Genomic DNA, 26,270 nt, shown 5'->3' with positions numbered 1-26,270 from the left:
ATGCGTCGTAATACTATACCAGACGGTGCAAGGAGCCTTTCTTAAGCTGCTTTCTTTTTCTTTTTTTTTAAATAAATGTGTTTAAGAACAGGTTGGTGCCTATGTGTGGCTCCAGCTGCTCCTTTTCTCTTGCATAAAGGAAAGAATGTGACTTTTAAGGGCTCGTTTCTTAGTTATACACAATATTATTGAGAACTAACAGACAAGAGAGAGAGAGAAATGTAATGCGGAAAGGCAGGGAGGTTAACCAGAAAACATATCTGGTTTGCTACCCTGCACTGGGGAAGGGGTAAGGGGAGAAAGAAAAGTCAGAAAGAGAGGAATGGGATAGGGAGGGAGGGAAGCACAAACACAGACACACACACACACACACACACACAGGAGTGTCACAATCGTTCAACGAGGCGGGTCGCTCGCAGAAACTTCATCAGCGCCTTCGTTGCTTTCTGGCGTGAAGCTCGATCTTTCCGACATTCCAAGATTGACTGCTCAGAAAGCGGCTGGTCGTCGAGGTGAGCAAACACTGCTGAGAGGGACTGTCTCTCAGAGCTGTACTGAGGGAACTGACATAATATGTGTTCAATGGTTTCGTCATTGCCGCAATGGTCACATGCAGCGCTGTCTGTCATTCCGATGCGGCACGCAAAGGCGTTCGTAAAAGACACTAACACCAAGGAAAGTATAGGGGGTGTTATCTGTAGCATTTAGAATATAAATGTGAAGAAAGTAATGGACGAAAAGATAACTTGCCGCCGGCAGGGACCGAACCTGCGACCTTCGAATAACACGTCCGATGCTCTACCACTGAGCTACGGCGGCGGTCATCCCCCCGTCCACTTTATGGGGTATATATGTGCATTTAAACCTAGGAGCGTTAGTCAGCGCCAGTCGCAGCCATGGCGGCGAGTGTGGAACACTCTTTTTCTGCCTGTTGACGTCACGTAGCACGTGATCTTTTTACGAGTTGGCAGCTGACCAATAATCCCTCGCATACTACCAGAAGGCATCAAGTCTGCCACAACGAGACCCTCGCTATGATTGAAGGAAAGAATATGACTTTTAAGGGCTAGTTTCTTAGTTAGACACAATATTAATGAGAACTAACAGACAATAATGGCAACGAAAGTACAGGGATGTTATCTGTAGTATTTAGAATATAAATGTGAAGAAAGTAATGTGGACGCCGGTCCCAGCCGGCGGCAAGTTATCTTTTCGTCCACTTTACTTTCTTCACATTTATATTCTAAATACTACGGATAACACCCCCTATACTTTCCTTGGCGTTATTGTCTGTTAGTTCTCATAAAATATTTTCTCTTGCATAGTAGTTTTCATCGTGAACTTGTCAGAAATCGCAAAACAGTAAAACTTTACACGTGAATGGACATTCAAATATCTCATTCCAGTGCTACAATATAATTTCCCATGCATCAGGAAAGTTTACACATCAGAAATGTTCACACAAACGAAATGTCCACGCGTTGCAGAAGATTTCATCAAGATTATCACACAAGCCACTGGGCATTTGCCCGCACTTTAAACACAACTGTCATGATCGCAGAAACAAACGCTGCATACGTGCAAAAACACAAACATGTGGCCAAGAGTACGTGTTAATTAATAATTAACACTGTCAACAACTTTTATCTGACCTAGTATATATCTCATTTCAGGTTCCTCTGCAAATTGCACTGATGTAAGACTAATAATAATAATCATCAAACGTTATTCAAATGTTTATTTATTTATTGTGCCCAGGAACAACCGTAAGATCTTTGTACGGGCGCACGAAAAAAAAAACAAAGGCAAACATTCATAATAAAATATCAGGGATAAAAAGCGTTATAAAATTGCACATATACAACTATGCGCAGGCAGAAAAAAAAATATTAACAGTGTACGAGGCTATGTAAGTATAGTGCAAAGCTCGGAGCAGAACAACGACTGGGAGCTGTGAAAAACATCGAGCTCCAAAAAGTAAGCATTGTAAAGACGTTGTATCCTGCCAATGGTCGAATGTTCACAGAGGCAGGCGGTTACATGAAAATGTCTATTCTCTCTGGTCAGCTTACGTGTAATTCGGAAATTAAGACAGTTGAGCAGTACAGGGCAGGATATGATACCATGCACAAGCTTGTAAAGAAATAACAGATCAGCGCGATTTCGTCGGCAGCAAAGTGATGGCAATGACAGTAATCCAGCAGCGTTAGAACGAGATCCAGAGTCATTTCTAGCGAAACGATGGCTGTAAATGCTTAGGAATTTTTTCTCGACTCGCTTAATGGCGTTGCTGCAGAAATTATGAATGCCATTCCAGATCACAGATGCATACTCTAGTTGAGGAAGACATAGCGCGGTGTACAATTTTCGGAAGGGCACAGGAGAACGGAATTCTCTAGACATTCTGCAAACACAGCCTAGGGTGCGAAGACCCCGCAAAGCAACACGCTTAGCGTGAGCAGAAAAGTGTAAGGTGCTATCAAAAAGAACACCTAGATCATTGATCTCACATACCTTACACAACGACACAGAATTGACAGAATATAAAAATGGCACACTAGATGTTTTTCGAGTGAAACTCGTTACCTTGGTTTTCGAAATATTTAGGGAGAGGTTATTGCTCCTGCACCATTCAGAAAAAGAACACAAATCAGATTGCAGCAAGCGACAATCGATAACTGAATGAATTTCCTTAAATATCTTTGTCATCGGCATACAAAAGGAAAGAAGAATTCCGAATGACAGAAGAAACATCATTAACATAAATTAAAAAGAGGAGTGGGCCCAGTACCGACCCTTGAGGAACCCCACTAGTAGCTTTATACAAAGAGGACGTTTGGCCATTAACGGCAACGTAACATAATCTATCAAGAAGATAGCTATGAAGGAGATTCACAATTGAAGAATCAACATCAAAGTGTGCAAGTTTATCCACAAGCAGCGAATGGCTGACAACATCAAAAGCTTTGCTAAGGTCACAGTAAATAGCGTCAACCTGTCCTCTCTGCGAAATAGGCGTGGAGACTTGCATCATGAAACTGGCAAGATTAGTGACAGTTGAGCGACCAGCGAGAAACCCATGCTGATTCACAATCAATGAATAATAATAATAATAATAATAATAATAATAATAATAATAATAATAATAATAATAATAATAATAATAATAATAATAATAATAATAATAATAATCAATCAATCAATCAATCAATCATTTATTTAACGTGCCCAGGAACAACCGTGAGGTCTTTGTGCAGGCGCACGCAAAAAAAATCAATAAAAATAAACAATACAATACAGACAGTCTTCAGAAATAAAAAGAGCAAGAACACGTAGACAAAGAGAAATGAACATTTCTCTTTGTCTACGTGTTCTTGCTCTTTTAGAGAATAATAATAATAATATAACATTAATAATATAATAACATTAATAATAACAACAACAATAACAATAACAACAATAGCAACAACAATAACGTAATAATAGTCCCGTTATTCTTTAGAACCTTAAGCAGCGACATTCAGAGATTGGGGCTACAGTGAGGATTTTTTTAGCTCGCTATCGAATAACTATAAGGATTAGAGATACCTTTCTGTACAGTTTATCGTTTGAACCAACGTTCCCGTGAGGTCGTTGTGACGACATAAATACTGCGATATTGTGAGAAACCCCTCTTTAAGCTCAGCAAATTAACACAGAAGTTAGTACGTTGTCTTGACGTTTGTATTCTAGTGAAATGGTATTGACTACTTCGAAGAAATGCCGCACAGCTTATAGAGAAATGGGTAATGGAGAGACAGCTTACTCAAAAAGATGCTACTGAAACGCACGAGGTAGCTTGAAGGTCCGTGCAGGAATTTCAAAGAGCAGTTGTCGCAGTTCTTCTAAGCTTCCCTTCCCTGCGTAGGCTTGAGGCTTGAGCTTTTTGGGTTTTTATTAATCTATAGCGCTCCCATAAACGTAGGCTCATTGTGCTTGCCGAATAAGGGATTCGATGATGTTTTGTAAAGTTTCTTTTGTGTCAAATCGGCAATTGTGATGTGATCTCACAGCAATGTTGTGCCAAGGTTTACTAGACACGGTTACAGACTGCTCGGAAATTGGACGCCAGTAATTCGCAGTCAGTAAGCTCTTGAAACAGAGTATGTATAACAAGTTAAAAGCCCAAGAATTCCTGCAAAGCATAGAACTTTATAGAAGCTGGCACGTAGAGACAGCCAACCTTGTCCGCTTGTATAGAGTTAAGCCATAGCGTAAGTTTTCCTGCCTTTCGCTTGCAGCGTATGCACCCGCATGGCATTAGGCAGTTGCTTAACGTAAGCCTTCACACGGAGGAAACGTTTGTGGAATGCGCGGCAGCCAACCATAAAATGGAAGAGGTCACAGAGAAGGAAAGAGTGAGTGAGAGTTGGAGTGTTGACGACGCCGCGGGAACCAGTTGGACGCCGGTGTTGCCGGGAATCGAGGACAAGCAGCGTACTTGCGAGCGGCCATAACCGCATGTGTATGCTGTGCCGTGTGGTGTCGGGGCAGCGCCCAAGAGCCCGCGTTGTCCGTTTGGATTATTGCCATAGCCTAGGGATCCGCGCGTCTTGTGAATGTTCAACTCGGCGGCGATTCTGCTACAGCATTTGTGCATGTTGTGCTCGTGATCCTTGCTTGCGCCAGAGGGAACCTCTCTGCAGCCATGGCGCTTTTTGGGCCCTTTACTATTTCTAATGGTGTGCTACAGAGTCAGACGGACAACCCTGAAAGTGTAAGGTTTATTTGAAAAAAGTCATCTTTCTCACGTTGTCTTTGCTGTGTTCTTCTATTGTTGTTTTTTTCCTTGCCTTTCTACTGTTTTGGAACCTTAAGAGGATAGCTTATATTCTTTGCTTTCTTGGCGAAGCTTGCAAGTTATGCTGTAACATTTACTCGTAAACTCTACATGTGAATATTTGTTCCCTATTCGGTGTCGTGCGCTAGCACTTTGTTGTTTACTTGTCCTCATTGTACCTTGCCGCTGTACCGTGTTACTGCTTCACTGAAAGCTTCCACATTATTCCTTTTTGGTATTATATAAACGTAAAAATAATAAACGAAAGCAAGGGCACTTGTGTTCTAGCGCTGCCACTGGAGTTGGCGATCTTTGAAACCACAACGCCACCTTTTCAGACTCCTTTTTACCAACCCAGGTGACGAGAGGCACAGCTCGCTGGCGTTGCGCGCGCACAGTTACTATTTAATGGTTCCTCAGGCGTGCATTTCAAAAGGTCAATTGGAGTGGCAGGCGGTGAATCGGAGCGGTGGGCGGCATCTCCACCGCCTCCCACCATAGCAGAACTCTGATATATGCATATATACCCATACCACGCGATTTTATCGCTCGGCTATCACTAATCTCCTCGTCCTCGGCAAAAGAGAAAGCATACGTTCATGCCACTTGAACGGGCAGTAGTCTGCGTACACAAAACAATGACGCAGAGTAAAAGCGTGTAAGTGCAACTTCGAAGTTTCCGGGTACTCCGATAGCGTATCTTGTTCTAAGTTTCGTGTTAGTCGCCATTGATTCGTTGGGGGAGTTGCACCGGGTTTCAATGACGCACCAGACTTTGACGCAAGTGCCTGCCAATTGAGGTTATCGTTTTATCAGTTCTATGGGTAGTCACGTGAGAGACAGAAGACACGGCAAAAAAAGCAGTTGCACTCCTGTCAATAGCAAGACTAATTCAGTCGGTACAACGTTGTCCAAATAGATAACGACGACTCAGCCGATACGCATAATCTGAGGGACGCCAGTCTATAACACAACGAGAAAAAAGGATGTTGAATATGTAGACGACTGTAAAGTTAAACACCACGAAGGGCGAGGATGCAAGAAACATGAACACAAAGGACCAGTGCTGGTCCTGTGTGTTCGTGTTTCTTGAATCCTGGTACTTCGTGCTGGTTTGCAGATGTCGCACCAACTTGTCCAAACGGAAGCACAACTAAATACGTAGACAAGTTTCTTTCGGGTTTATGGGCGCTGCCATCCTGTGTTTTTATGCGAGAGATTTATCACTTTTTAATGTCGTGGCGACAAATCAGAAAGGTCATGAAGCATTAAGTGCATCCGCGCAGCTGTTCTCGCGCGTGTGAGTCCACTGCGGCACCACTCATTCATAGGTATTGCAAAAACAAAAGCGGCAACGTTAATCACCCCAAGATGGTGGCACATAAGCGCTGGTCTGTAGAAGTGCGCTCGTCTCTATTCAGGCGCAAGATGAACTACTTGTGAATGGAACACTTGACGGGGTTGTCGTGGCAACGTAATGTTTAGGTATTTGCTGTAGTCAGGTGTACTGCTAAATTTGTCAACTTCATGACTGTTCGCGCTGCCAAGAACTGACGTAAGGACGAGAAGAAAACAGCGCACTTCACCCTGTGTGTGTCCGTTTTCTTCTCGTCCTTAGAGGGGGAGAGGGGGAGCACGCACGCACGCACCTCAGTCATAATAGCTCTATTGGTCTGTAAACGCTGGTACATCTTTTTCTCTCGGCCTCTAACTTTCGAACCCCCCTATCACATTTCTCAGTGTGGGATGGCATACCAGTTTTGCTAGACTGTTTAACATCCCTGCCTTGCCTCTCTTTCCTGTTATTCCTCGTCGTTAAGTCAGTTCTTGGCAGCGCGAACAGTCATGAAGTCATACCAACTTGCCCCCATAGATGCTTTACTGGCTTAAATTCATCACGTTTTTATGTCACCTTAGCTTTTGCTTTGCTTTTGTATTTAACGTAGTTTCCTTGTTTCTTTCAAATCGGCACCATGAAATTTTTGTATTTCACTTTGACCAGAAAATGAGAACATTTGTATTATTGTGGACTCATAAACTTTCACTGTTTTGTTAAGCCCATCTTTTTCTATAGTTTTGACAATAATCTTGAGAAGCTGTTATTTCGTCTTTATGAAAAATTTCCAATTTTTCTAATACGTTTCTCGCTCCTGGCGCGTCAGTGTGGACCTTTTTTTAAAGCCATTCATTGTGAAGCGCATTTTGTAAAAGCTCGAAAGCAAAAACTTTCGAGATTTCGTTTTTGGTCCTTTGTTTTCGAGCTTTTCGTTTGGGGATCTTGCTTTTGAACTCGTGCTTTTCAAGTTTGCACTCGCAAAAGAGCCTCGTGCTCATTGTGTGAGCACAAAGAGCGAATCGGTGATGTGTTGCCCACGCGTGCACTGTGATGCGTCGAAGGCCTCTGTTTCATTCCCGCATTCCTTACGGCGTAAAGGACGGAAACACTATGAGCGTCTCACATATCCGGCATACACTTAAAGAACGTCCCTGTGGCTCGAGGGAGAGAGCCTGGCTCGGTTGGGTTGTTCTTCTGAGCCCTCGTCGTGCGCCCTAATGCATGGCTGCGTTTGTTTCTGGCGTTGTGCGTGATGCGAACGGAATCCGTGCCTGAGTGCCACACCGTGGGGCATTCGCCGTGGTTTTCAGTGGCACTCCCGCGCCAACACTGAGCCCCACCTCCCCGTTCCTATTCTGAGCTGGGCTTCTTCCGCGTCCAACCGGGTTCTTGATGGCTGCGATGTAGCTCAAATCCCGGATGTGCTCTCAAAGTGAGACAATGGCAGACACGAGAGAAAAAAATGAATAAGTACTAACACTTTCGTTGGCTGAAGGGATCATAGAAACCAGGACGCGAAGGATAAGGTATATCATTTTTTATTATTATTACAAGGGGCTTCACGGAAGTTTAGCAAATAAGATTGCGAGGCGAATAAATTACGAATTGTATTGCGAGTTGATTTCGTTTCGATGCTTCGTACTGAAGAAGTGCTCGCGCTGTAGCGTCTTTTGCTTCCGGCCGCATCTGAAGGAAATCTTGTTTTCCCGGAAATGAGAGAAGAAACGTGAAGACAGTCGACAAGATTACATTTATTTGTGACAGACGCGTCTGCTACATTTTGCCGACTGTGAAATAAGGCGCCTAAAAAGATAGATGAAGAACGCAGGCGCTGAACACATGCGGACGAGAATGAATATACCAAGATTTAAAACAGGCGCTGCAGAGGTCAGGTGACCACTGTAAATTTAGTAATGCTCGAATTACACTCTGAGGCGAAGATTTTTGTTGTAGAAGTATTCCGAGCTCCGAAAGAATCTACAATGAAAGGAGAACTAAACCGAACGAAAAACGCGAGCGGTGTTATTATGTAGCGCGGTCGTATACCTGTCAAATAAATAAGACGAAAATTAAAGGAAGAAACGATTAAAGAGGAAGAGTTCCTTCAGGCACAACACGCCGAATCATGTGCGCATCCAGAGAACGTGGCTGAAAGCGTCAAAGTCGTTGGCGGACACCGTCGCGGTTTTGACGCGTCTCCAAGAGCTGCTCGACGATGCGTTTGTTTCTCGGTCGCATCCGCATTTTGCGGCGGCGTCGATCCTCGTCCAAGTCGTCGTCCCTGACAAAAACAGGTCTCGGTCACGGGGCGAAGGCCCGCTCGCAGAGACGACGTACAGGCCTGTTCCCAGACCCGCCTTGTGATGCTGACAGTCAATTGGCACCTACACGAAGCTCCGTATATTGTGCCGTGCCGGCATCAAGGTTTGATGCGTGTATTCGAGAGCGTGTACATTAAATGACGCTCAAATTACCTTTCGCTCACGCTTTCCTTAACTGTCTACTTTAAAAAATATCTTATTGGTTTATGATACTGCATGCAGACCTGAAAGTCCCGGGTTCGATCCTGGCCGCGGCGGCCGCATCACGGTGGAGCTGAAATGCTAAAGGCCCATGTACTGAGAGATGTCAGTGCACGTTAAAGAACCGCGGGTCGTGAGGATTTCCGGAGCCCTCCACTGCGGCGTGTCTCATATCGTGATTTTAGCACATAAAATCCCAAATGTTGTTATTCATAATGATGCAGTCTTTTTACTGTTCTACCATGTGGGAATACCGCCCCTGTTAATTGCACCTATTACTGTAGAACATACTACAGCGTTCACTCTACGAATTTTGATTCTAGTGCCTTGTACTCCTATCTCTGCTTAGTGTTTATTAAAGCTTTCATTCCGAAATAATACGGTATACTCGATGATGCAGCGTAGTATGACAATCACACAGAATCTCAGGCTACCACAAAAGAGTGTCAAATCTTAAGCAAGGCCGAGTATGAATCGAGACGAAGGTAAAGCTGACAATGTACGTGTGCTACGTCAATTCAGCGACACAGCACAGACACGCACATAACACAGAGAGCACCTGTGTTGTGTTTCTTCCGCCACGTCCCGTCCATTTGAGCGCTGTAAATTTTAACAAAAAGTTTTTTTTTTGTTTATTTGACTTTGCTGCCATTTTCTATATTTGCCCTTTATTGATATTTTGGAGATCTTATAGTTTGCATACACTTCGTGGTTTGGGTGATAATTATTATATTCACACACGGTGATAGCATAAGCACTCAAACGCAACAAATATTCAGATGAACATGCATTACAAAGGTATCCAGAGGTATGCGGCCATGCTATAATAACCACGTGTACTGAATGAAGTATCCAATAAATGAGGGTGGATACAACAAGACGCTCAAAACAGCAAGCATTAGAAAAATACGTATGCTTTTGAAGTAATATTGTTTGCATTTTTTATGATCATTGACCCTGTTATGTTGAAAGCGCCGGTTTTCGTAAAGTCACCGTGGCTACCGAACATTGTGCGTGAATTACACTTGGGAGAGGTTGAACTCCGATTACAGGTGCCTCACCTTCTGTCGTGTAAATTTTCGGCATTAGCAGAACCCATTGAAAAGTTTAATCGGAAATTCGGTTATACACCAGGCCAACTAACGAAGTTGGAAAATATCATGTAGTGAGCGTTTAGAAGCAAAGGTACTTCGAAAATGTGGAGTGTTAAATGGCAAGAGTTTTGCACGTTGCGTTGCCATACTACCTGGAGGAAAGCTTCTTGCAAACACGCATACTCTCTCCTTTTGTTTTGACAAGGGTGCACGAGGAACGTTTATGCCTTCCTCCATAGCGGAGCATAGCGACGATGCCACATTCGTGCAACGAACCTCGCCTTTTCCTCTTCTTCTTCTTCTTCTTCTTCTTCTTCTTCTTCTTCTTCTATTTTTATGTAGCCCGGCGTACAACGGATGTGGTCTTGCATGTTCTGTACCACAGTCGCGGCCCATAATCGGGGACGTTGTTAGAACTGCGCTTCACGTAAATGCGCGTGCGCTCACGCGGGCGGCCTTGATAATACGGTGGTGAGCCAGGCTCTCCTCTGGCGGAAGGACAAAATGGCTTTTGTGCAAAATTCGTGCTGGTTTTTTACGCGCTACGATTTTGCAGTGCTGCGAATGTTAGCAATACCTAACATTCCAGAGGGTCCATTCAAGCGATACAGTATACAAGGCTTCGACAGCCGATCTCCTCCTACCCCAAACGTTACTACGACAGCGGTTAGGTCTCCTGAATACCTGCCCGTCCTTTTTTTAATGCGCGACCGTTTGCATAATATTGTAATTGTCGACAAGCTACTCTTCTTATGCCACCTCCTTATTTTCAGCTTTATATTCGAAATATTGCAAAGAATGAAAAGTAACCGCTATCGTCATTGGGAATCGAGCTCATGCAACTGATAAGTTCAGTTGAAAGCCGGGTGCGCTAACTACTGAGCTGCAGCTACGGCGTACGACAATTGTAGCGGTGCACTGTGACACCGTGAATGGGGGTGGGGGGAGGGGGGGGGGGTCTGTGCGTGTATTTCGGAGGCCACACTGCAGGCGAGGTAGCAGTAGATGAAGGCGACTTCCTTGCAAATATGATGGTATCCACAAAAGGAGGGTGCTGTCTTCGCAGTGAATGAGTTCATATACTGGGAAATTCTCCTTTGGGAATGTTGCGGACTGTTTCTACCGTGCCTAGAGGATGCGGTTTTTTTTTTTTTCGACTGAATCGTATCAGGTCCCCACCGTGCAAAGGGATCCGTGTCACAATCCCAACAAGCTTTACGCTATTTGAACCCGACCTTATTCTGTGATGCTCGTTCGGCATCTGACTCTAGAAATATTCAGGATCATGCAGTGAAGTGAGGTGCATCGTTAAGTAAGCTTTTAATAGAACAACTAGGGAACCAACGCTGTTGGTCTACATAAGCAGGTACCAGAACTTCTTGGCAGCACTTCAAGCACTAGGTTTGCGCACAACACTAAAAATATTCCTTTAAGTTACAAAGGAAACGTATTGTTTCTGTATAAATAGAAATATAAATGGACCGAGGTCGGGCCCTCTCAAGGAAAGTATAAGTATAGAACGCGTGCAAGCAGCGAGCATGCCTAAGCGTCCCTCCGACATAAATCGCATTGAAGCAGGTTGCTGAAACAGTTGGAAAAGGCAGCACGCGGAACAAGGTAGCATAATTGAAAGTTAAAGAAAGCTCGGGTGCGTATGAGAAAAGAGGTAAACGAGGCGAATGTGATCGGAAACATGTAAACCTACTGTCATAACAACGTCACGCACTCGCTAGTTATCCTTGATGCGGGCGGGGAACACAGCGCAAACATTCACTTCTGGCGTTGCTTCAAGCTCTTAGCTGAAACCTCTCGATCTAAACAAAACATGTTCGCTCTCCATCCTTTGCTTCGGCGTCACCGGTACCGTCTTTACATAAGGACCGACGCTGTGTGTTTGAATTATTTCCGGTACGCGACGTCATGGGGAATTAGGTCAGGTCCTCAATAACGTTTCTGTTTATTTGTTAATCTAGTGTCGATTTCGTGAATATGGTATAGCCTGCTTTCACGCAGCCTATACATTACCTTCACAGCCTAATTTAAGAAATAAATCATTGACAAATTTTTCCAGCATATCCGAATGAAAATGTAATGAAAGGTATAGCATCATAGCATTATGCTGGTCGAACCACGCAACTGTAATGCTCTTTGCAATGCATGATCGACTGTAAAGCGCACCGGATGCAGCTGTTCGCAGTGCAGCCGGGAACCGATAAAGCTTTACGCCAGACTCGTAAACAAAAGGTGTGCTAGACGTTCTGCGGCAATCGGCCCGAACGATGTGGCTGAAACTTAAGCCTTGACTGTTTATAAACGTTGTCGCTATATATTATGCTCGTGTTAACGCGTATCTAGCCTTCAATCTGTCAAGTTTCATTTGCCGTTATTGTGATCTGTTAATTTTATGAAGACAAGACAAATGATAGTTTGCTGACTTTTGTCGTCACAACACGCTACCTATAGTTGCACGTGCTATATATGTTCAAATGAACAATTATTTGGTTCTGTGTTACAGCAAGTAGCAGCACGATTTTCAGGTGCCAACAAATGCTCTGTATATATGAGCAGTCTGAGCTGTGTACTGATGCCGTACTTCTCGATAGTGAGCCATTCGATATAAAACACTACACGCCATCGTGGTCTAGCGGTTACAGTACTGACCCGAGGGTCGTGGGATCGATTCCCGGCCGCGGCGACCGCACTTCCAATGAAGGCAAGGTGTGTAGAGGACCGTGTGTAGAGGACCGTGTGTGTAGATTTAGGTGCACGTTAAAGAACCCCAGGTGGCCGAAATTTCCGGAGCCCTCCGCTACGGCGTGCCTCATAATCATATGGTAGTTTTGGCACGTCAAATCCCAGATAATAATAATAATAATAATAATAATAATAATAATAATAATAATAATAATAATAATGATGATAATAATAATAATAATAATAATAATAATAATAATAATAATAATAATAATAATCAGTTTCACACTCCACCACATCAATATCCTCGGTAGTGAAAAAGTTCAGCAGCTCACCCTGATCACTTATCACCCTGTCAACGCCGTGACTCACTTTAGTGGGGCATGCAATTATCCCAAGCGATGGTACATACAAAAATTTAAATTTTTATAGTATTGAAGCTCAACCGAGGCCACATCGTAGTATCTCCGAGTGGGTGTGTGGGTGGGTAGATGACAATGGTATTGTACAGGGGAGTTTAACCCCATTTAAAGCCATGTGGTTCTCAACACGCCGATCTTCTACAACGTCTGCACCTACCCTCACTATGCAGCAGACAACGTGTCAAACAAAGTAGCACACAGTAAGGTTTGACGACGCACTTTTAGGGGCGAAGCTCCTTAAAGCAGCACCCGTTCGTCCCCGTCGTAGTGCGTAACCAGTCGTAACGCCAGTACCAGATCTTGACCTCCAAGTTGGTGCCGGTGGGAGATTTCTCCTGTGTGTTGTTGAACAATAAAAAATTCGCAGCGTGCGCGTTAACTAAAAGCCGAATTCTTCTGTCTCTCATTCCCTATTAGCAGCCATTGGCATGTTCCAGTAGGAAACGTTAGTAGAAGTAGAAGTGTAAGTGTTAGCTAAAAGCCGACTTCTTCTGTCTCTCATTCCCATTAGCAGCCATTGTTTACCTCCAAGGTAGTGCCTGGTGAGATTTCTCCTGTGCGTGATTAAACAATAAAAATTTTGTTCAAAACGCCGTTGATTGATGAAATAAACCAACGAAAAGACGCCAGATGTTTTCTAAAAGCAAAACGAAAAGACGCCAGATGTTTCTAAAGCAAAACGAAAAGACGCCAGCTGCTTAACGAAAGACGCCAGATGTTTTCTAAAGCAATGGTTTTCTAAACAATGAAAATTCACAGCGTACATGTAAAATTAAAGTGAGCTGCAAGTTGTCATAACTCTCATCGAACCTTTAGTATAAACGCACCCGATCTCACGTCGGTGATGATGTACTGGGCAGAATTCACGGAAGATTCACGGTTTACCGATGAACCTCCGCAGCTTCGCCCACTCATCATCATTCACTCCGTGGATATGCTGTTTTCCCGGAGAGGGAGGTCGCGTTGGCGTAAACTGACACTCGGTGCACTGCGATCCTGCAACGAGGTGCCCTTGACATAATTAATCGGAGAACGGCCCCAGCTAGAGGCGCCACGACTGGCGTCTGCGTTTTGGGACACGTTGTGCGCAGTACATTTGTCCATATCGTGTGTATACATGGGGAGGCCGGCTGCCTTTTTTTGTATTATTCCAAGCATCGGGTGTTTTACGTGCCGACGCATAAACTTAGCGCTTCCTGTTGGCATGGATAAAAGCACCGCAGTATTTTGCTTTTTGCGGCTGTCTGCCATCCCCTTCTGCAATCGTTCACCTCCTCACCCCCCTCCCCATTTCACATTCTTCTCTCCCTCTAGCGTGGGATTCAGTGCGTTGCGTTCTGATGAGTACCGAGTAAATATTTGCACGCAGAGCTATTTATTTAGATCGCGAATACACCAAATGAACCTCGAGGAAGTCGGCTGCTCGCAGCAGCATATTTGTGCCGACAGACGCGTTAGCAATGTCAGCAGCCGTTCTCGATTATTGGTCTTCACCTGCACATGTGTGCGCGGTTTTCCTTGGGCAGCTTCATTGTGATAGTCCGTTGAGGTTACTCAAAATCTGCACTAGCATCACAGTCACTGCACAATGTCGCCGGAATATTCCGTCGCGCCATCTGTCACTGCTGCAAATTCACTGTGTATGCGCCGCGTATTAGAATGTTATCACGCTCGCTCCGGATCAGAGATGCTCGCCGATTTCCCGTAGTATAAACACTTGTTTCTGGACGTGGAACGCGCGCTGCCGGTGGCTGCTGGTGCTGGGCTTCGAGGGCTGAGATTGGCGAGTTTCGTCATTATAGAAACTTGAGTATCCTAATCTTCACTATCGTTCTCGGGCGGGAAACATAAAGTAACAAAATGGCATTTGTCGTCGGCTGTCACTTCTACAGGTTCAGTGTTTAATCCCTCGCAGTGGACGGTGTGCATCGCCAACGTGAAAGCTGGCATCTACCATTCAGATGCATGCCATACTTTCTGTTCCCTAAATTAACGTGCTATAGACCTTTTAGATCGCTGTACGTATAGGGTGCCGACGTATTGGTTTACGTGACTGCACCCCCCACTAATCACGTGAAATTGTTTTGGGATCGGTTCCGAGCCATCCTCTTCACGACTGTCACGCTGTGATGCTCGGTGAGTGTGTTCGAACCGAGGCGCGGGCCATCTGGTTCCCAGTGAGAGAATCGTATCCTTCCGTCCGTACTATTGTGGATCTTTCAGGAAGGGCAGCGGTTTTTAAGCACCTCGGCCATGCTATTTCTCTGGGATGTGCAGCGCTACAAATACAGAAATAACGGCGCCGGAATAATTATTAATCAAGTAATAAAATTGATAGCTTACTGTTCCCTGGAAAGTACACAAACGAGAATTTTTGTTCAAGTTGCATACACAGTTCAGCGTCACCGTGATCAGCCAGTCATCTCCGGAAAAAAGACGAACACCTTTTTTTTTTTAATCATACTAATAGACATTGGTTTAGACAATCGTTCGTGATAAGCAGTTATGTACGAAGCCCAATTATACTTGATCGTAAATGAATAACTAAATAGAGTGATAATGGCCTCCGTTTTCTTCCTTTTGTCTTTCTGCCGCAGAACGGAAAGATGAAACTCGAGGAGTGCAGGATTGCCACCATGGAGGTGCGAGCCCTGTCTCTGAGGGCCAAGCTGCGCAAGTTCGCCAAGGAGCATTTCTTCCTGCTCTTCACGCTAGGCGGCGTCGTGGCCGGTGTGGTGCTGGGCCTCGGACTGCGACAGGCGAGCCCCAGCGAGTCCACCATCATGCTGCTCGGCATGCCTGGCGAGGTGTTCATGCGGTGCCTGCGCATGCTCGTACTTCCCATGATGATCGCCAGCATCATCACAGGTGACCGGCACTCGCAGAAGTTCAATCGGTGCTCGTAGTGACGATGACAAGAGAGAGAGAGAGAGAAAGAGCAGAGGAAGGCAGGGAGGTTAACCAGAAGTTTGTATCCGGTATGCTACCCTGCACTTGGGTTGGGGAATTGGGGGTTGAAAGCGAGAGAGAGAAAATTAATAATAAATAAGGAAAAAAAGCAATCACAACCACACACACACGAGAGCGTTCCGCTCAGAGGCGCTCTGACAAGCCAGTGGATCGCAGGAAGGCTAGTAGTGCTTGTAAAGCCTTCTTCTGCGACGTTATGTCCGGACGATGGCGTAGTAGTCTTTCTTCCGATAGAGGCTGGTCGTATAACTTGTTGAAAGCATGGCAAAGAGATTGTCTCTGTGTGCTATACTTCGGACAGTCACACAGAACGTGCCGAATTGTTTCTTCGTCGCCGCAGTGTTCACAGGCGGTGGTGTCGACCATCCCTATGCGGAATGCATACGCATGGGTACACGCGACGCCCAGCCATAATCTACACAGAACGGTAGCGGCACCTCGGCGAAGTCTTGATGGTAGTCGAAGGCTTAACGTGGGATCGAAGGAGTGTAGTCGTGCATGCATGAAATGTGGCTCATTCCAATTTGACATTGTGCATTGGCGAGCGAGCATGCGGAGCTTCCGTGCAGCGTCTGTCCTAGAGAGAGGTATCGACAGGTCGCGGTCCTCTGTATGGGCTGAACGGGCAGCTTGATCGGCCCGTTCATTGCCGATGATCCCACAGTGACTTGGTAGCCATTGAAATGTACTGCAGTGTCCTTTCTCGGTGAGGTGGTGGAACATCTCGGCAGTCTCAGATACCAACTGTTCGTGCGGACCGCGGCGTAAAGTCGACAGTAGAGACTGCAGTGCCGCCTTGCAGTCGCAGAAATTCGTCCACCTATTCCTCATTCGGTCGTTAATGAAAAGCAGCGCGGCACGAAGCGCTGTGAGCTCTGCTGCCGTCGATGTTGTTGGGTGAGCCGTCCTGAGCTTGATAGTTGTGGCGATCGTTGGAATCACGACCGCCGCTGTTGAACTGCTCGGTAGGACGGAGCCGTCGGTGTAGACGTGAGTCGAGTCGTGCTACTTCTCGTACAATAGCAGCAAAGCGAGCTGTCTAAGAGCTGGTGCTGACAGATCTTATTTTTTCTGCACGCCTGGTATTGTCAGGTTGATGATTGGTTGTTTCAGGCACCACGGAGGAACCGAAGGTCTCGCCGCCGGTGTGAAGCCAGTTGGTAGAGATTCGCCGTGTGTGCTTACTGTTCGGCAAAAGGAGGTGCGTGGTCTGTCCGCTGGTAGAGATGCTAAGTGGTGGTGTGGTGCCAATGACAAAACTTAAGTTATTCAGTAGCGCTGGGCGTAGACGTGCTAAGATAGATTTAATCGAAGTAGAGGCATTAGGCCAACATTAAAAAAAAGGAAAAAGGAAAAAGATTTTTTTTTTGTCGAGCCTGGTGGCACACTTGTCACCGACCCGTTATAAAGGGGACGCTCATAGCATCCATCCATCCATCAGGGATCTCCTTTAGGAGGATGAAGGGAAAGGGGGCTTGCCCACCTCCTTACCCCGTCGCCTCCCCCCCTCCTTTACCCCGCTTGTCGAGTCCACTTGGGATGTTAAAAAATTCTTTTTAAAGCTTCTTGGTCGAGTTCGAAAGAAAACAAGTTTCTGAATGGATGCAAAACTGAAAATGATGCAGTGACGTGCTTTTTCACAATGACCTGCCTTTTAACCCGGCTTCCGGGTGGGAATTAAACAGTTCTTGGAAAGTAGCTTAAGAGTACCTCAGCCTCCATTATCACTAAAGTCTGCGTGGCCATAACTTTGAATGTTAAACAGTGACGGTACAGGCCAGATTGAGTAAAAGTATGAGGCAGAATTTGCGTCTCCTCCTCCCCCGTCCCCCCGTACCTCCCCTGCTCCCCCCTGTGTGCACGCCTATGGCACTGGATAACGAATAGGCGACGAACGTAACCCAGTTCTAAGAGTTGCGTTTAATATAAACGGGAAGACCAGCGCATAGTCTATGGTATCTCGCAGCTAAGATAACTGCAGAAAACGTGACACATTGTACCTATGGAGCATCCGTAGGCGTAAATCTTGCCTGGCAAATATTCCAGAACACAACGGCCGTGTTTTGTTGTCCGCTGAGGACGTTCACCTAGTCTCCCCGACCTCTGAATAATATATCTATTACAGCCGTGTACGTATGCTTCGACAATTCACATAGGCAGGCACAAATTTCTCACGTAAATGACGACGACCTATATAGCAGCATAGAACAAAAGATGTTTCCATAAACTTCGTTTTCGGCGAATATCTATTCATATTTCATATCCCTATTCTATATCCATTGCAGGACTAATGAATCTCCACACAATCTTCATTACTCTTGCATTGTATCGGTTATACTTCCGTTATTTACCTACAAATTTAGCCGCCTCACCCCAGCACCTCATGGCTGTCTTCGACACTGTCCTTTTTTTTTCATCACCCGTTATGCCATCAAAATATATCACTCGCTGAAAGGGTGTTCTAATCTACCTAACAACAGCACGAAGCTGAAAAAGAAAGATTCCGATGTAGTTTCCCGTATAAATAGCTTTCCTGTTGAAGAAAATTCGGTCCTGGCTTAGTTATCAAAACTAGGGCCAACGCATTTTCGGCACGGTCACGTCATCACCTGAGCTTCTCAAAAAACTATAACAAATCTAAGGGCACTTGACGAAGCGCAAGAATATTGTGCACGGCCTCGGAGAAACGTTGGTCTTGTGTTCGACTCCTGGACAAGGACGAAACATTCTTCAGCTGGCGAGCATTGTTTCTTTTTAAAGACGATAGTCTTTCTTGGGATACTTGAACGCAGAAATTTTAGTCTGTCTGTCTGTCTGTCTGTCTGTCTGTCTGTCTGTCTGTCTGTCTGTCTGTCTGTCTGTCTGTCTGTCACACGATTCAGCCACCCGGCCAAAGTTTAAACACTTGCTGGAAGCCCAGTCATCTTGAACTGGTGGCTGCGTTCATACATGGGAACATTGTCGATCAAAACGCAAATATTACGCATATCTGAGGCGCAACATCAATACGTAAGTATTAGGTGGTGTGTTCCTTTACTAGAAAATGCATAGATACGTAATTCTAAAGACCCTAGTGTTTCTTAGGCTGCTCTGAAAATGCGACGCTATTCCCGAAAACCCCTCTGCCAACGATATGGTGCTGCCACGTGGCTGTGGCCCTGGGAACAGCATCACGGGTGGCCGCGGATGAGACCAGGACTCATGTAGTACGGCCGGCAGAAGACTATCGCCTTTCGACGACGTTTGCAGCGAAGCACGCAGATAAGCGGCCAATTTTTTTAGCTTGGTGCTACCTGTTGAGTGGATTACTGTTTGCTTTTTTTTTCATGACACTTCACCTTGAAGACTTCCGCACCACCGATTTGCCATAAACATGGGTATATGCTCTGAAAAAAAAAATTGGGGTCACGAAGGAACGAGGACAACAAATGACAGGACTGGCACCAGTCCTGTCATTTCTTGTCCTCCTTCCTTTGTGGCTCCAAATTTTTGTCAGACCATGCACCAACTAGCCCAAGAACGCGTTTTCGTCATGGGTATTTGCTCGGTGCAGTACGTGAACTGGACGCGTCCAATACTTTAGCTTGAACTTGACGAGAGCATCGCATGCCGCCTTCTTATCTCTAATCCGTGCCATAACCTTACTGACATTGGAAACTGTTTCTATTAACTTACGTTCCTTCGCGTTGTCGAAAAGTCGTTATTTCCTTACTATATGTTCCCTTGTTCAACGTTTACACCTCATTGGTATGCCTGAATGTTCCAATTACGTTTTCGTTTTATTCTAGAATTGGGAGAAGTTTTCATTCACAACTTCAGAATGACTGACACGGACCCTTTCAGTCACTTCTATTCGTCTTGAAGCATCTTTCTCATCATCGGGGCGTCCTGTGGCTGTTTGGTTTGTATGAATGTATACACCATTCAGCAACTTCTGGAGGCTGTTTACCAAATCCTAGTCTGTTTACCGTCCTTGTACATTGTCTTCACTTTTTGAAGCATTGCCTTCAATCCCAATAATAGGCCTTGCCGATTAAAATCCTGAATCATCTGCCGAAGGAATTCTCAACCTCTTTATACAATATAATTTGGCTTACGAACCACATGATGAGAAGATAGCACCAATGCATTCTAATCCCACAATTACTTCTTTGCAATATATCGTCTTGGATTATTCTTGAAAGCGCACAGTGAAGGAAACAATTCTCGCAAACAAACACTTGTTTTAAAATGGGAACGACGCTTTCATTACAGACGTTTACAACAGCCGCTATCGTAAAAACCACAGTTGCGCTTGTACGGCATTCTGACTTTGTGATCACTAAGCAGGGTGATCGTCTTTAAAAACAGTAATGCAGGCACTGGAACAGAATGACATATTGATGACCGATACTTCAGCCTGTGACCACTGCGGTGACGAAGGGTCAATTGAAAATTCGAGAAATACGGTTCATTTCCCACTATGTCACTAAATCACTAAATGCAAAAGCCTTTCGCCGGAAATGTAAATAAGCAGAACACGAACTATTCAAGATCAGAATTGTAAAGCATAATTTTTTTTTTACTTTAGCAATCATTACGTGCAGAATGACGAAGTTTTTGCGCTGTTTCAATAGTGGCACTCTCTTCGCGTGTTTTGTATGACTTTTCGTAGGAGGACTAGATAACGACGATAAAAATAAAGTGCGCGGCACGAGTGTGCTCGAAATCACAGTTGCTGGGATTGAAGCATAACCTTTAGCCCTTTCAGTCACGAATTATGATGCACTGTCTGCAAATGCATTAAATTTCCATGGCATGATTTCAAGGCACTCAGTATTACATTCCGAGAAATAAAATGAAGGAATGTGCTGTTTATGAGCGTAAATAAATCGTTCACTTAATAAGACACTCTCTAAGGCAATTCAATGCCTTTTTGTCGCGTTTTGCCCCTCCCACATGCCCGAATTAAAAAAAATTTCCCATTTGGCCCACGGCACCAAATGAACTAAGCTTTTGGTGGCATGTAGCTAGTAGTATAAAGTGTCAAGGCGTTTATTAACGGGGCTCAGCGATGGCGCACGGCAGCGACAGTCAAAGCGGGGCCGACTCTGCACGAGGAGCGTGCGCTCAGAGAAGAGAACGACCCACTGGAAGGCGCTCGAGAGGACGACCCATTACTCAGTAGGAACGCTTCGCTACAATTACCCCGGCTACGAAAAGGGAGCCGCCTGGCGACCTAGCAACTTGTCACTATGAGCGGGTCATGGTAGGGCTTCAAGCGCGCCACGTTGACAATGTCGCGCCCTCGACGGCGCATGTCCGAGGATGGGTCGATGGGTTCGATGAGGTAGTTCACCGGGGATGTGCGTTCGACGACACGGTAGGGGCCTTCGTATTTGGGCAGTAGTTTGGAAGAGAGGCCAGGTGCAGTGGTAGGGACCGAGAGCCATACGAGCGCTCCAGGAAGGAACGTGGACGCAGAACTGGTGGTGTCACCACGAATGCTTTTCTGCCGCTCTTGGCTATGCGTAGTAAAGGTCTTGGAGAGCTCGCGACACTCCTCAGCAAGTCTGGCAGTGGCAGAAATAGGCGCACATTCAGATCGATCCGGCTTGTAGGGAAGGATTGTGTCAATGGTGTGCGACGGGTGCCTGCCATACAATAAGAAAAATGGTGAGAAACCAGTAGTGCTCTGAGGAGCGGTATTGTAGGCGTACGTGACGAAGGGCAGAATGACATCCCAATTCGTGTGGTCGGCGGCGACGTACATCGAGAGCATGTCGCCTAGCGTGCGGTTGAAGCGTTCGGTGAGGCCATTCGTCTGCGGGTGGTAAGCAGTAGTTTTGCGGTGAACAACGTTGCACTCTTTGAGAATAGCTTCGACGACTTCCGACAAGAAGACACGGCCTCGATCACTGAGCAGCTCCTGGGGTGGACCGTGACGCAGCATGAATCGGTGGAGCAGGAAGGAGGCCACATCGCTCGCTGTAGCCGCAGGGAGGGCAGCAGTTTCAGCGTATCGCGTGAGGTGGTCTACAGCGACGATGGCCCAGCGGTTACCAGCGGACGTCAGGGGAAGTGGCCCATATAAATCGATGCCAACGCGCCCAAACGGTCGGTCAGGGCAAGGTAGAGGTTGCAGACCTGCTGGCGACAGGTGCGTTGAAGTTTTGCGGCGCTGACAATAGATGCAGGAGCGAACGAACTTCTCCACGTAGCGGTACATCCCTCGCCAAAAGTAACGTTGGCGAATGCGGTGGTAGGTTTTCGATACCCCAGGGTGTGCACACTGCGGATCAGAGTGGAACGACTCGCATATGTCATAACGCAGACTGCGGGGTATTACTAGTAGCCACTGGCGGCCGTCGCCGTTGTAATTGCGTCGGTGGAGCAGGTCGTCGCGAACGGCGAAATGGTGGGCTTGACGACGCAACAAGCGAGTGGATGGCGTGGCCGATGGATCAGTCAGCAAGTCTATCAGTGAGGCAATCCATTGATCCTTGCGTTGCTCGGTAGCGATGGTGTGAATATCGATGGAAGAAACGACAAAGTGAGACGCTGAGTTGTGGGCATTGTCGTCAGGCAAGGGAGAGCGCGACAGGGCGTCGGCGTCAGCATGCTGACGTCCGTTGCGGTACAGCACGCGGATGTCGTAGTCTTGCAGGCGAAGTGCCCAACGGGCAAGACGGCCTGAGGGATCCTTCAATGACGACAACCAGCACAGTGCATGATGGTCGGTGACGACATCAAATGGGCGACCATACAAATAAGGTCGGAACTTTGTAAGGGCCCAAATGATTGCCAGGCATTCTTTCTCCGTGACGGTGTAGTTGGTCTCGGCTTTAGTAAGCGTACGACTTGCATATGCGACAACATATTCCGGGAACCCAGGTTTGCGCTGCGCAAGGACAGCACCGAGGCCAACACCGCTGGCGTCCGTGTGTACCTCTGTAGGGGCCGTAGGGTCGTAGTGGCGTAGAATCGGAGGAGACGTCAACAAACGACGGAGCTTTGCGAAAGCGTCGTCGCATTCTGACGACCACGAATTGAGGGGCCCGTTACTTCCAAGGAGCTTCGTCAGCGGTGATATGATAGTCGCGAAGTTTCGGATGAAGCGCCGAAAGTAGGAGCATAGTCCTACGAAACTGCGCAGTTCTTTGACGGACGTAGGTTTGGGGAACTCTGTCACGGCCCGAAGCTTGGCTGGATCTGGGAGGATGCCGTCCTTGGACACCACGTATCCTAGTATGGTCAGCTGCCGTGCTGCAAATCGGCACTTCTTGAGATTCAGTTGTAGCCCGGCGTCGCTCAAGCGCGTCAAAACCTGCCGCAGGCGTTGAAGGTGTGTTGAGAAGTCCGGGGCGAAAACGACGACGTCGTCGAGGTAGCACAGGCACGTGTGCCATTTCAAGTTGCGCAGAACGGTATCCATCATGCGCTCAAAGGTCGCGGGCGCATTGCACAGCCCAAACGGCATGACGTTGAATTCGTACAAGCCGTCGGGTGTGACAAACGCTGTCTTCGGTCGAGCGTCATCAGCCATGGGGACTTGCCAGTACCCTGAGCGCAAATCGAGCGATGAAAAGAACTCTGCTCCTTGCAGGCTGTCAATGGCATCGTCTATTCGAGGTAGGGGATAGACGTCCTTACGGGTGATCTTATTGAGTCGTCGGTAGTCCACACAGAACCGCACAGAGCCGTCCTTCTTCGCAACGAGAACGACAGGAGACGCCCACGGGCTGTTTGAGGGTCGAATAACATCGCGGCGAAGCATGTCTTCGACTTGCTCGGTAATTACACGACGCTCTGTTGGCGACACGCGATATGGACGTTGCCGCAGTGGTGGTTGGGCGCCAGTGTCGATGCGATGCGTGACAGCAGACGTGCGGCCGAGAGAAGTTTGCGCTACATCGAACGAAGAGCGAAATTCTTCCAACAGGCATAGAAGCTGGGAACGCTCGACCGACGTAAGGTGTTCAGCAATCGAGGAACCAAATAAATCAGCGGGTGACGAATCAGATTTGGAAACAGCACTGAGCGACTGGGAGTTGGCACAGTGCGTGTCACCCGGTGCGTCCATAACTTGTGCGTCTTCGAGGGCTTCAGCTCTGCCGAGACATTCCCCTCGCACCAACCTAACAATGTACGGGGATGGGTTCGTAACAAAAATGTCGGTGTCGCCCTGAATGACTTTCACGGTCGCAAATGGCACCAACAAGCCTTTTCTAGTGAAGACGCGGTCAGATGGAGAGAGGAGGGCAACGGCGTCGGCGAGACCGGTGCAGCAGACTGACACAGCCGTTGACGAGTTTGCAGGAAGGGTGGTGTCGTCTTTGACGAGTACCTTGGTCGCAGCCGGTGGACTGTCCGCCGGCGTCAAATCTGAGAATGGTGAGAGCTCTATTTCGGCTGGTGCGCAACGAATTACGGCGGCGTGACGGGCGAGAAAATCCCATCCCAGGATGACGTCGTGAGAGCATGAGGAAATTATGATGAATTCGACGGCGTACAGAGCGTCCTGAATCATGACACGGGCTGTGCACACCGCTGTCGGGTGAATACTGTGAGCGCTGGCTGTACGGAGGGAGAGCCCGGAAAGTGGCGTCGTCACTTTTCGTAGTAGTCGGCTAAATTTAGCGTCCATAACGGAAACGGCAGCTCCAGTGTCTACAAGGGCCGATGTGCGCACACCATCTACAAACACGTCAACTACGTTTGATGGGCTTTCCTGAGGGCTTTGGCTGTTCGATAGCGTCGCAGCCCTTGCCTCTTGGACTGCGACGACTAGTTTTCCTGGTCTCGTGCGACCGGACGAGGCCGCATCGGTGACAGTGAGCGGCGTCGTGGGGACGGTGACCGACGGGTAGATGGACCTGGGCGTGACGTCGGTGACATAGGCGGCAGCGGGTCATAATACGGGCGGCTGGACTGGTTGGTGACGGCCGATCCGACTCGAGGCGGCTGCACGCGGTTGCAATAGCGGGCTACGTGACCGGCGCAACCGCACGCAAAGCAGATCGGGCGGTTGTCGGAAGTGCGCCAGCGGTTTGCCGGGCTAGGTCCCATCCACGTGGCAGGACGCGAGGGACGGGGCGGCTGCTGATATGACGACTGCGTGGTTGGCTGCAGTCGGGGCGTATGGACGATGTCGGCGTACGCAGCCGGCACACTCGCTTCGAAGGCCTGAGGCCTGGTGACGGCTCCAGCGTATGTTAGCGGGGGCACCACAGGGAGCGCTGGGGGCGGCCTGGCTGCAACTTGTGCGTAACTGAGCGGCGCAGACGCCGGAGGGGGTTGGTGGTATTCCGGCATAACCTCCGCGATTTCCTGCTCGATAACCCGGCGTAGAGGAGGCAGCAGTGTGGTCGACGACTGGACAACATCTTGCGGGTGAGAGAAGGCCAGTAAGGAGAACTGGCGGGCAATTTCCTCCCGCACGAATGACTTGATTTCGGCGAGTAAAACGGAGTGGTCCGACACGGCCGACAAGCCAGCGAGATCGGCGTCGCGTGATGGAGGTCGACGCGTCATCAGCCGCTGCCGCCGTAGCTCCTCGTAGCTTTGGCACAGCGTGATGACCTCTGCCACAGTGCGAGGGTTTTTTGCGAGTAGCATGGTGAAGGCATCGTCGTCGATGCCTTTCATGACGTTCCGGATCTTGTCGGCCTCAGACATGGTTGCGTTGGCTTTCTTGCACAAGTCGAGCACGTCTTCAATGTAGCTCGTGAAAGACTCGCCGGACTGCTGGGCTCGTTCACGTAACCGCTGTTCGGCTTGCAGCTTGCGAACGGCAGGGCGGCCAAAGACGTCAATGATGGTGGTCTTGAAAGCGGACCACGTAGCGAAATCGGAAGCGTGGTTGTTGTACCATAGGCTTGCGACACCCGCCAGGTAGAAAACGAGGTTGCTCAGTTTGCCTGCCTCGTCCCATTTATTGGGGACGCTCACACGCTCGTAGATCGCGAGCCAGTCCTCGACGTCGGTGCCATCCGCGCCGGTGAAGATAGGAGGGTCGCGGATGCGGGGGACACCCGGACATGGCGTCGGTGCAAGAGGAGGCGTTTGCTGGGCGGCATCTTGAGTCATGGTAGCAGGCACGGTACGGGATCGAAGCTCCAAGGGCATCGAATGCGGACCGTAGTTGTTTAAAGGGCACAGCACTCTCCACCAAATTGTCAAGGCGTTTATTAACGGGGCTCAGCGATGGCGCACGGCAGCGACAGTCAAAGCGGGGCCGACTCTGCACGAGGAGCGTGCGCTCAGAGAAGAGAACGACCCACTGGAAGGCGCTCGAGAGGACGACCCATTACTCAGTAGGAACGCTTCGCTACAAAAGTAACAACATAAATAATTACATTGTTGTACTGAGGCCGGCGTAGCTTCATGCACAGATCCGAAAATTTGGCCGAGCAGAATTTCGACCCTTTTTGG

General features: G+C 47.5%; 1 protein-coding gene and 1 non-coding gene across 3 annotated transcripts in view; one reads left to right on the top strand and one right to left on the bottom strand.

The window, feature by feature from the left end:
* LOC125756160 (excitatory amino acid transporter 2-like) overlaps positions 1-26,270 on the top strand; it is a 64,792-nt gene that overhangs the window by 27,128 nt on the left and 11,394 nt on the right. For both annotated transcript variants that reach the window (XM_037653503.2, XM_049413695.1), the window contains exon 2: positions 15,485-15,755. In XM_037653503.2, the coding sequence (XP_037509431.2) occupies positions 15,485-15,755 (271 nt within the window). The remainder of the gene's footprint in view (positions 1-15,484; positions 15,756-26,270) is intronic.
* Trnat-ugu (transfer RNA threonine (anticodon UGU)) lies at positions 748-819 on the bottom strand. Its single transcript has one exon. It is a non-coding gene; the product is annotated as a tRNA-Thr (tRNA).

Source organism: Rhipicephalus sanguineus, chromosome 3 (genome assembly GCF_013339695.2).
Source record: "Rhipicephalus sanguineus isolate Rsan-2018 chromosome 3, BIME_Rsan_1.4, whole genome shotgun sequence".
Classification (NCBI taxonomy): Eukaryota; Metazoa; Arthropoda; class Arachnida; order Ixodida; family Ixodidae; genus Rhipicephalus; species Rhipicephalus sanguineus.
This window is presented reverse-complemented; position numbering and strand designations above follow the sequence as displayed.